The sequence below is a fragment of the Chelonoidis abingdonii genome, chromosome 4, assembly GCF_003597395.2.
Source record: "Chelonoidis abingdonii isolate Lonesome George chromosome 4, CheloAbing_2.0, whole genome shotgun sequence".
Classification (NCBI taxonomy): Eukaryota; Metazoa; Chordata; order Testudines; family Testudinidae; genus Chelonoidis; species Chelonoidis abingdonii.
The window spans coordinates 149,048,790-149,061,010 of NC_133772.1; the positions used below are offsets into that span (position 1 = coordinate 149,048,790).

Below are 12,221 nucleotides of genomic sequence, written 5' to 3' on the forward strand. Positions count from 1 at the left end.
GCTGAACACGGTTTAAAACCCGGAGCCTTGGGCATGAGCCTGGCTGGCAGGGGGAGGACCCCTTCCAACCCACTAAGTTTAATTAAAATCCAAACACTATAACTAAAAAAAACTACTGCCCTATACTAACTATACAACTATAACAACTGGAACAACTATCTAAAACTGGGAAGCAAAAGCTAGGGAGAGTGGAGGACAGCTATGCCACACTCCACAGTTCCAACGACCGTCACAGGCGGTAAGAAGGAACTGAGGGGGTGCTGGGTTGCCTGGGGTATATATCCAGTGCCATTAAGGCACCACTCCATGGGGCTCCACAGCCAACCCACCAGGTGTTGCCAGGGTAAAAATTCTCAGATGATTGTGCACATGGCGCACGCACACCTAATTGGAATCGATATGAGCAAGCATTCGAAGAAGAAAGTAAAATTAATTTAAATGATATAGATCCTCACATCAAAATCCTCTTCACACATGTACACCCTCCCATCCACGTTTCATCCCTTCAGATTGCAGTATGACTAGAAGATCTAGATGTATCTGTTCTTTCATTCAGAATGCATTAGAATCTATCTTCTAATAATTTACCCAACCTACTTTTCAAATTTCAACTTCTTTTCCCTGTCTTCTTTAAACTTGTTTATTCTTTCTTTTGAAATACTCAGCTGCGCCAGATATTTTCTCAGGTGTTGATGTGTATTGGACAGCCAGGTCTGGAGTCATCCCAAGTAACTCTTCTCTGTACTTGAACTCAGCCTAAATTTAAACCTGGAAGAATAGTCAAAAGAAGTCAGCACAGAAGAGAGAAAAAATGTGTTAAGGGATATTTATCAGTGATGATGATCCTTACTCAGCCACAAATTTGAAAACAAGAGGACTGTATGGCTCAGGGGATTAGTAACGCTCAGAGGTGAAAATAAGCCGGTCTGGTCCGATCCAGTGTACCGGCAAGAGCTAGTATGCCATGCCGGACCGAACCGGCTTCTGTGGCAGTGATTTAAAGGGCCCAGGGCTCCAGCCACTGCAGGGAGTCCTGGGCTCTTTAAAGCGCTGCCGGAGCTCCAGCTGCCAGGCTCGGATTTAAAGGGCCCAGAGCTCTGCGGTGGCTGGAGCCCCAGGCCCTTTAATTTGCCTCTGAGCCCTGGGACTCCCAGCCGCCTCTGTAGCTGGGAGCTCCAGGGTGATTTAAAGGCCCTGGGGCTCCCAGCCACAGCTGGAGCCCCAGGGTCTTTAAATCTTGAAAGACCCCACCTCTTCTGGTTGAGGCCATGCCTCTGCTCAGGACTCCGGCATACCAGTAAGTCCTTTAAGTTACTTTCACCCCTGGTAATGCCATATAGCTCTTTTCAGTTCTAGGCACTCATTCTGAATCCAGCCCAGGTTAGAAGTATTTGAAAGAAGTTCCTTTCTGAGAGCTGTTCAATGAAATGTCAGTGGTCCATCCTTTGGCTTGTTAGTAGTTTCAGAAGAGAGAGCTAAGATTTAATGGTCTGGAGCAGGAACTATATCCACACCCTTATAGATCATCAGATCAGTGTTGAGGAATATTGGTAAGGCAGTGTAAGGAATCTTGCACTGCAACATTCAAGGACAGTATCCATTCTCTTGACAAATATGGGACTTGAGTCTCTAGGCCTGTAAACCTGGCACTTTTCATGAATACTAACATATTAAATTCTCTTTTAAAAAAAAAATCTAGTGGGTAAAGAGGACCTCTCTATTAATGCTTGAAACCACAACTCTTGCTAAGTCTGAAGTGTATTATATTAGTGCCTATCAGTACCTGTTAATTTTCTGCTTTGATGGGCATGCAACTGCACTTTAAGGGCTTCTATAGGTGATGCTTAAAAGCTTAATAACAACTACTACATGCCTGAAGTGAACTAAAAAAATACATTGAAAGAACATTAAGGATATGAGAGAGCCAATGAAAGCAATTACAGTTCAGGATTAAACCTTTATTTGAGAACTGTAAGGTGTTCAGGACTTCCTTACTGCATGACTTTTTGCCCTGGTGTACAAGGACCAAATACTAAATGTGACCCATCTACTGTTATCAGGGGGAAAAACAATAACAGCAGCAGCAACAATCTGATCCCAATGCTAAGTCAATGGAGTTAAAGCAGAGGGGTGAAGCCGGATCAAAGATGTCAGACTTTTTTTTAATTTTATTAACTCATTCCAAAGAAACGAGGCACTCCACAAACACGCATTCACACAGAATAATTAAAAGAATTAAGATAGGACTTATTTTGTGTTGCAAACCAACATGTTCTTAAGTGGAAGTTCACCATATGTTCTCCAATACCTAGACACAAAGATGAGCCACCTTAACCTTCTTAATACACCCCATTTTGTTATGCATTGCAGTACACATTGCTGTACATGGCTGGTTTAACTCAGAGCTTTTAGGTCTTTAAATATCATTTGCTGTGATTGTATTAAATTATATCAACATTACTTGGGTGAATTTTTTAAAATTTCTTGCCATCTCCATTATTCTGCCACATTTTTGGTTTTGAGGATAAAGTCATGCAAATAACAAAATGCTGAAGGTGCTAGTAGATTTAATGAAAAGATTTTTTGGGGGGCGTAGAGAGGATTATATCTTCCTCTTTTTTTTAAGCAGTCCTATTATGTGCCATGTAACCGCAGTCAGGCTAACAACTACCATATGATGGAATATCTTGTAATCCGGTTGTAGGTTTCTCTCTCTATAGACAGTCTCCAAGTAGATGAGTTTTAAATCTCCTTAGAATTAAGAAGGGTTTGGCAACCAAATGAATTGTTTTGGAAAAATCCTCCTTTATAGATTGTGAAGAGGATAAAAAAGGGAGAAAAACATGTCTGTAGTGGTTAGTCAGATGTTCTTTTGGAGTTACAATGATTTCCTTCTTAATTCCTCTTCTTGTTGACATTCACATTAAAAGAATGAGTACTATGTGCACTGCCTTAATACTATTCACCCTTGTATACATTATGAAATCTTTGCATTAAGCTAACCAAATGGATTGAATCATAATGTAAGGCGGACACTAAAAACAACTGCACTCCGCTGTAAGATGACATAAAAGCATAGTATAAATTGATACACTACATTACAAGTGTTAATAATTGCCAGTACACTGTACGGTAATTTGTTTTAAAGAGGTGATTGGACCCAGACAACTGACAGCATGCATCATACTGGCTTTGTGGATCTGAATTGTTTTTGTCTTTAGATTTTTAATGTGTACGTACTTACCCTTTCACCAGTATAGTTGAGACACTCTGGAAAAATGTATTAGATGTATTAGTAATGCCAGGTTTCAATTATGGTAGACAATTGAACAATCAGCAGGTGATAATTGCCCAGGTGAATCTCTATTTATATATATATTTGTGGATATATGATTTATTCCTGCAAAGGCTACATTACTTAATTATTCAATTTTTTAAAGAGCTTTGGGGTGCCCCAGAAGAGAGATTTATTATCTCAGAGAGGTCATAAAGGAAGCTGTAGGCTAGGACTGATAATGCTTTAATTAATACATAAAACCAGGAGACAATTCTTTACATGGTAAATTAAACAGTAAAATATACCAATTTTGACTTGATTTCTATCCCATTGAACTACCGGACATTTATTTTCTTCAGCTTTAAATCCTTCCATTCTAGTGTTCTCCGGCACCCATTATAGAATTGAAGCTTCCTTTTCACCTATCTGCTAACAGTTTAACATAGATGTCTGGGTCCAGGCCATTGTTCCAATTGTATATAGTTTAAAAAGCTCTGCAGTATTTTACTCTTTCCATTGTATCTTGGCTTCCCTGAGTGATCTGCTTGCTGCATTTTACTTGTACTGGCTCTGTTTTCTAAGCCCATTTATGCCTTTTTTTTTTTTTTTTTTTTTTCTGTACACACTTGTTCACTGGGGAGCTTAAATTGACTTCTCTCTATTCTTTATCCTTAACTAAAAATGCACCATTAAGGTTGATTGAAACCTTTTGAAAACACTTCATAAAAAATGAAAAGCCATAAGAAATTAGGCTACCAGTGTTTGCAAATACCTGTTTTCAGCCAAATTGATGGGACAGAATAAGAAAGAATTGAAAACTTAAAAACGCTATTGATACACGTTTATATGCTACCTATTTTTGTGTGAATTAGCAGAGTACATTCAAAAATTTTGGGGAATAAAATATTGAGAAATGTGCCATCCTGTAGATTTTTGTTACTTAAAACCTTTTCATTTCTTAAACATAAGGCATAGCCCTAACGAGAGGAAATGGATTAACTAACATATTTAGATTATCCTGTTATTACTTTCATTATTTTTTAAAGGGAAAAATAATTCTTGTTTTCAAAATGTTTCTCTTTAGTTAATATTGCCAGTCACCTAATTTTAAGCTTACATGAGTAATTTTTAAACTACACAACACATTTATCAGGATTAGAAAGAGTGGGTAAGATATTGCTTTAAAAACTAAAACAAAAATGTTCAGTAAAAGTGAAACTTTAAGGCTTCTTTCAGTGAAAAGACTTACGTGCGATAGCTGAAAACATTAGGCATGTCTAATGTTCAGTACATGTGCAACTAATTAACAAAGAAACCCTGTTTGGCAAGTCACCCCCCAGGAGGAAGGAGAGTAATTTCTGGACAGCACATAATTTGTAAGAGAAAAATTGTATGAACATATGGAAATGAATCTTACTTTAAAAAGAGAACTATCCCGAGGGATGTGCACAAAGTTTAAAAGGAACCAAGTGCTTCAGAATCACAAGTGATTAAATTGAAAATGGCAGCGAGGTTGTCAAAGCAGCTGAGACTGCTCCCTCCAGTGAACAAGATACCAAGCGATCAAGCTGTTTCTAAATTCTCCCAATGTTGCTGTTCATTACCAGTAAATATATATTTAAATGCTCTAATGATTATAGAAAAGAATAATTACTGGATTTTAAATTTCTCATAGTTCTTTTTTCAAACAATTGCCTTTTGAAACCTATAGGTTTAATCTACAAGCTAACAGCTTTTTTCAAAATATTTTTTTTTAAAAAAAATCCCACTATCTATAAATTCATTTTGGCAGTAGCTCCACCATACTGAAATGTCTAAAATGCAGAAGAATTTCTCAAAAATTAATCAACAAAAAATAGGTTTAAAAACTCCCCCAAACTAGTTCTTCCCACCAGAGACTATTAAAAATAAATATAACCCGTGATCAAACCTTTAGTTCTGTTAAATGAAAGCATAGCCACAGCAATGTAACATTATCTTTAGCAATACAATTCATGAAGGGTTTTTTAATTATTATTACTGTTTTATATAAGCAATGGAAATACTGCCAGACCTCAACTATTTTATGGAATACTGAGCGCACACGTTGCAGCAGAGTGCATGTTTTCCTTTAAGAATTCTCCCATTAATGGAGAAAAAGAGCAGCAAGATCAACAAGAAAAGTAGCTAAGTACATGGAGGTCATTCAGAAGCTATGAGTTCTGTAGCAGAGGTACAAGAAAAAACTGTCAGTTTCCATCCCATTAAACAAGCTATGAGCTATGTGTTAGACTCACTGGGATTACCAGCAAACCCCTACCAAGATGTGTGCTAGCTCCTGCTCACATAACACTATAAATTATTCAATTCCTTTTATGCAAATAATGTTTCACAGAAGCATAGGGAATCCATAATGGGAGGAAGAGTAACATCCATTTAGAAGAATTAAATGCTAGGTGAAATGTATGACACTTTTCAGACAAAAGTTATTGAAAATAGCAGTACCTTTTAAAGGTCTCCACACACAAACAGAGTTAGGGAGCTTCCACTTTTGTTTTTTTATATATATCATGATCTGCGTATGTAATGCAGCAACGGTTGCCCTTAGAGATACTCATTCCTGCATTAACAGGTATGCACAAGGATAAAATCACAGAACTGAGGCCTCACAGAGCATTTTTGACCTTCAAATCTAAGCCTTCATTTAAAAAAAAGTGAATGTTTCTAGGAAGCCAGGCTGCAAAGGGTGTTTTTAACAATGAAAATAGATTTTTATTTTTTTTTAACCTTTGTAGCCACAAAAACCAAGGGCCATTTCTTTCACTACTTAAAACTTGCCATTGACTTCAGTGGATGCATAGGGCCAAATCCATCACTGGCATAAGCAGATGCAACTCCATTGATTTCAATGGAATTAAGCTTGCTGACTGTAATGAAGGTATAGCAAAGCTACTCTGAGCACACTGTCTCTTTAAGCCTCTTCTCCTTACAAGAAGTGATAGATGTGCACAGAACACTAGGTGTGCCTCCAGCTAGGGAACCGAGTGTGTCTCCACTGTTGGACTTTAAGTCCTTGGTGTTGGCTCTTTTTGAGGTTTACCCCTTTTTTATGAGCAATCTAATCAGAGAGAGTCTTTGCTGAACTGCCTGTGGGTTGTCTGCCCAAGTAGGCCTGGTCTGCGCTAGCAAATCAGTCTTGCTTACCTGTGTGTTAGCATTATCAAAATAAATATTAGATAACTTGATAGAAAGTGTTTAGTGTTTTATATAATGCTTGTAGGATGCTGCATGTATTGTTCTCACTCACCTATAACCCATGTTATAAAGTGATAACAAGCATTTGCATTGTAAACCTCTATGTTATCTCATCAAACAGGGAAAAGCCTTGTGTAATGCAGAGGGTGGTCTCTAACAAGAAGAGATTAAATTCTGTTTATTATATGCAAATGAGCCATTGTACAAGATCAAAGATCAGAGACTTTGATTAGGGCATTCTTCTCCCCACCCCATGAAGAAGGGACTTGGGTGGAAACTGTTGCTGTCAGCTTGATTTCTGAGGGAAGAAGATATAAAAATGTTTCACACAGAAAAATGATAATGCTATCTGAACTCTCACAGGGCCAGAGACTCTAAACTGAAGTGGGAGATTCCCCAGGGTTATCCCTAGATTTGCCCTGAAAGACATTTTGAATTGACAGATCTCTACAAATTTGTCACTCTTAGGATTTAGTTTGCAACTCATTTGTGTTCTACGCTTGCTTGCTTTAATCTGTAAATAACTCTCATTTCTTTCTCCTAGTTAATAAATCTTTAGATAGTTTATTACAGGATTGGCTACAGGCATTCTCTTTGGTGTAAGATCTAGGCTACCAAATGATCTGGGGTAAGTGATTGGTCTCTTGGGACTGGAAGCAACCTGATTATTTTGCGATTTTTTTATTTTTGGTTGGTGTAAATGACCATTTATCACTAAGTCCAACTTGATTGAGTGGCAAGACAAACTGGAGAACCCAAGAGGACTGTTTGTGACTCCATGGTAAGACTGTTACAGTGATCCAGGAGTTCATATTTGTTACTGGGTTGGTGAAATCGAATTATAGACCACACCACCAGTTTGCGGTATCTGCCCAATTTTTGACTGTTTGGGGGCACCAAGACTCTGCCTTAATGCATGGGACAGTTCCATTCAAAGTTATACTCGTGGCTTTCCAGATGGTTCACGGCCAGTGCACAGTCCACATGAGCATCCCAAGAGCAGGGATCTGTCCTGAATATCCTGTATGCACAACCATTTGCTATTATTATTGTTACCGTCATTTTCCCTTCCCCTTCTCCCTCCAATTGTTGTTAAACCCATGTATTGCATCTTGCGTTAATGTTAGATTGTTAGCTTTACAGGGAAAGGACTGTGCTTGTACAGGGCCAAGCACACTGAGGCCTGTACATATTACCTCACTCCATTAGTAGTCAGACTGAAAACAATGGGATTACTCCCTCTTCTCCAAATCAAACACAAACTACTGGTCCCTTCACAGCCTGTCCACTCTCATAACTTACAGGATCATCTTCCATCCCTTTTGTTCCACTAACAACACCAGCCTTCAGTGGCTGCTTGTGGCTGCCTTTCTCAAGCATCTTCTTCCATGTTGCCCTTAGTGATGGAATGATCACCCCAAAGCAAGTACCCTGTCCTCCCCGAGGTCCCTGTTACCTTTCCCACAATGCCCATGAAAGACTGCCACACTAGACCTGCTCCTGCACCCAATGAAGTCAGTGGCAAAAGTTCCCAATGACACCAGTGGTACAAGATCAAGCCCATAGATAGTCTATGTACTATGTAACCCGTGTTCCCATTTCTGCTACCCTTGTCTCCCCCTCCTTATCCTCTTTGTTATCTGCTACACCCACCTGGTGTATCACGTCTTCATCCAGGCTGCAAGCTCTTTAGGGCTCAGACTCTCACCATACAGGCCTTTCCATTGCTTTTAACAGGCTTTGGCTCAAGCCCCAGGTTTGTATAGCTCCAGCATGATAGGGGCTCCAAGGCACCAACATAATACAAATAACAATGGAAATCTGTATAGGACATATGTCACTACCTAGTAACTAAGGCCCCGAACCTGCAATTTACAATGCATGGGCAGACTGCCCTGCCTGTGCAGAACCCTGCTGACTCTGCACAGATGCAGCAGTCTGCCCTGTAAATTGCATGGCCTAAACTGTGATCTCCCTTATCCCAGTGTAAATCCAGAATAACTACTCAAATCAGTGGAGCTACTCTGGACTTACATGGGTGTAACAGAGCAAAAACTGATCCAATTTCTAAATGACTAACGTTGTGGCAAAGCTCTAGAAAATCCACAGTGCAACAAAGACACCTGGTGGCTGTCCTGCAAACTGCACATCTTTAAAATGACTACAAAAAAACAAAGGAAAATGCCACCAAAAAGGGCTATCTGACACAATCGTGTATAGTAGTGGCCTGATAAGCAGTCTTTGTGTTTTAGTAGCTATATATTCATTTATAATTAACTGTAAGAAACACCAGTTCTTTCTTACACATTTACAGTGCTTACACAAAGGAAAAATAAAATTATATTTTAATTTTAAACATTTTCTAAGATGTGTAATTCTCAAGAATTACACATTTCCAAAATTCCAGAATTTCCAAAATATTAACAGGTCTAACTGATGAAATTTTCAGAAAATGCAATAATTTTAGTAACCATTTACTTTGGGCCTGACATGTAAAATATGTATTGTGAAAATTACATGAAGCTCTGAATGGTATACTTTATTACATTAAAATATGTGCTCTGATGTCTTTCACTGCTTTAATTTCAAAGTGCAACATGGCGGTTTACTCAAATAATTATTTAAACAGTCATACTTAAGTTTTTAAAAAACAGAACCAGTTTAATGGAATTTTGATGGCTTTATCACTGATGCTAGTGATATCATCTGGTATTTTAAATTTCTGTAATATAACTTAAAAATAATAATAAAAAAAGTTAAGGAACAGGTACATTTGGGTTCTCAGTATTAGAGGCCATATTCTGGCTTCAGCTATACGTGCATGACTCCTCCTGACTTCAGTGGCTATACTTAAATACATGTGAATGCGAAAGGCCCACTGTAGATAAAATAGGTAAATGTATTATAACTAAGTGGTAGACTGACAGTCATATTTTCAGATCAGTTGCCCAAATCCTGCATGGGAGTTTTGCCAGAGTAAGAATTTGCAGGATTGCTCCCTTATCTAGTGATACTGTTCCTTCTCATTTACTGTTGCAAGATGACGTACCATACTATGATTTTTTCCAATCCAGTTAAATCAAAGAGCAATTGATTCACATTTTTGTGAAAGTTCCTGAGGTTGTTGAAAAAAAATACTGTAAAAGATGGAGAGACCAAATTTTGCCTTGAGCTACAGCTAAATCTGGAGGAAGTAATTCAGGGGATCTTTTCCACTGAATTCAATGGATATACATCAGCATAAGTGAAAGCAGTATTTGTCTCAAGGCGTATCCATTGTTTGGATTATGATGTTATATGTGCATGAATGTTTGCTTCACCAGCCGTAGGAACTTAATTAGTTAATTCACACTTCATATCAATCATTATTAATTTTTTCCCTGGCATCTGTGAATATAAACAGAATAGGACAAATTCTTCCATGGTGTAACTCCACTAAAGTCAATGGAATAATACCAGGGATGAGTTTGACTCAATACTTCACTCATGTCCATTTTTCTTATAGAAGTTTACATTTGATTTGGCCTGGAGGGGCTATTGGCTGGCATCCTGCAAGAAAGAAACATTACAAAGTCAAACCATAGTGACAGCTTTATAAAGGAGGAATTAATTTAGAGCAGTAATGGAAACAATAACTCTTAATTTTACAGCACAATAACAAATCAACTAATTTGATGTTTATTCCTATCATATGCGTAGGTAACAATTACCTTCCCATATATATGGGTGAAATCATGGCCTTGCTGAGCTCAGGAGGAAATTTACCATTGACCTCACTGGGAACTGGATTTTACCCTCTGATCTGTGAATACTTTCATAGCTAATCCTATGAAGTAAGGATTATGAGTAAAATTTTCAAAAGCACCTAAATCATGCAGGCCTAGATTTGTAAAGGTATTTAGTCATTGCTTCACTCAGTGTTGCAAGGTCTAAGTGATTTAGATGGCTAAATCCCATTTTGAAAAGCTCTTAAGTCGCTTAGGAGCCTAAATCCCTTTGACTTTAACTTGAGACTTAAGCTCATGATTTGTGCTGTGATGGGGCATACCTCACACAAGCATGGATGCAGTTAAAAGTGCCAAGAGAGGCCAATTAGCCTTACATCACACCTGCTGGCAAGCTAAGGGGCAATGAGACTGAGAAGGAATCTCACCTGGGCAGGAACAGGCGGGGTTTCTATAAAGCCTAGGAGTTGAGGCTGGAATGAGGTTGCAGGGAGGTAAGCCTACAGTCACGCTCCCTAATGCAAGGGGGTAGTAGGAGCCTGAGAATGGCAGAGTAGGAAGCAGTCCAGGGAAGGCGCCGCAAAGTCCAAGAGGGATAGATCTGAATTGCTGGTACAAGGGTCTGTGGATTAGGACCTGGTGTTGTAGAGGATGGGCCTGGGTTCCCCTACCAGCCACTTTGGGAGTGACACAGCCACTACAGTGGAGTCGGAGACTGCCTGAGACTTTGAGGAAGGCGACTCTGGTAATAACCCTGAAGAGGCAGACGATGATGACTTGGCCAGAGTGCTAAGCCACGAAGGAGAGGCACAGCAGCTTCGGACTAACGGCAGCGCAGCTGCCTGGCGAGTGACTGAAGTAACAGGCTGAGCAACTGCCAGACGGGGTGTGGACAGTGGTGAGGTAATTCCCCAGCTGAGCCAAACAGTGAGTTGCAGACCCTGTGACATAGGTGCTTCTGAAAATTTTACCCTACATATATATGACTAGCTGGTTCACAGCTGTTAAGCAAATGAAATGTGCCATTACTGGCTTAGAAATGACAACATTCAACATCTGATTATATGTTCCACTATGTGACTTGCAAGAACCCCACCCAGCTTTAGAATGTGGGATTCACTTATATTCCCCTCCATGACCAACTGATAGGATTTTCCATTCCTGCTCAGGGGATATAGCGCCCTGAATTGTCTCCAACTATTACCTTAGCTTAAAAAGAAGTAAAAACCAATATTTTAAAACATAGCTGTGTGCTGCTAGGTGCTTACAACCCTCTTTAGGCATTTAAATGAAGCTGTACTGATTTTCTTTTTGAAAGGTGCAGCTCTCATTGACTTGGCAGTATCTCGTTTACATGAAGTATCTTTTAGACTAACATGTAAATTAATAAAATGTTGAAAACCTGTCAAATTGACGCCTGGAATGTTTTAATATTCAACCACTCTAGGGAACAAAGATAGGAAACAAATTATATTTTGAAGGTGTTGTTTGGGATTTCACAGTTGAGGTTAAGTTCCATTTTGCACTTAAATTAGGGATTCAACCTCTCTTGCTTTGTATGAAAAATAGGGTATATCTTCCCCAAATTTACAGCACTTGCTTTCTGACTGCAGAATGAATTTTCGAGAATCGACAAGTCAGTCTATTCATTACTTTATAAATTAATTAAAAATGCTGTCCTTTGAAAAACTGTAGCATCCTTTGTGAGACTTTTCTTTGATCCATCTTATATTAACAGCAAAACAACACACTTCACATTTTTCATATATGTAAAATTAATTGAAATCTTGTGTACAGGCTGTATTTGAATAAATTAGGTTGTAATTAAGCTAAAGTATTACTGTTTGTTGTCTGTAATTGTTGTAATTCTGTAGGTCATGGATGGCTCAGGTCAACAGCACAGGTAACTCTTAAGTAGTGCTAGTGTGTCAGACGTAAATCAGCCAATCGTTCTACTACAGTTAATTTTCATGCAAATAGTGGTA

At 38.7% G+C, this 12,221-nt stretch overlaps 1 protein-coding gene across 3 annotated transcripts in view; it reads right to left on the reverse strand.

Moving 5' to 3' along the window:
* Window positions 1-588: 588 nt before the first annotated feature.
* The window catches only part of LRRC9 (leucine rich repeat containing 9), an 89,397-nt gene continuing 77,764 nt past the window's right edge, over window positions 589-12,221 (reverse strand). Inside the window, exon 32 of one of the 3 annotated variants that reach the window (XM_032783211.2) lies at window positions 589-768. In XM_032783211.2, coding sequence (XP_032639102.1) covers window positions 720-768 — 49 coding nt within the window. In that variant the 3' untranslated portion in view covers window positions 589-719. Of the gene's footprint in view, window positions 769-9,705; window positions 10,061-12,221 lie in introns of those variants that run through there. The other 2 variants (XM_032783208.2, XM_032783209.2) reach the window with 2 other exon arrangements.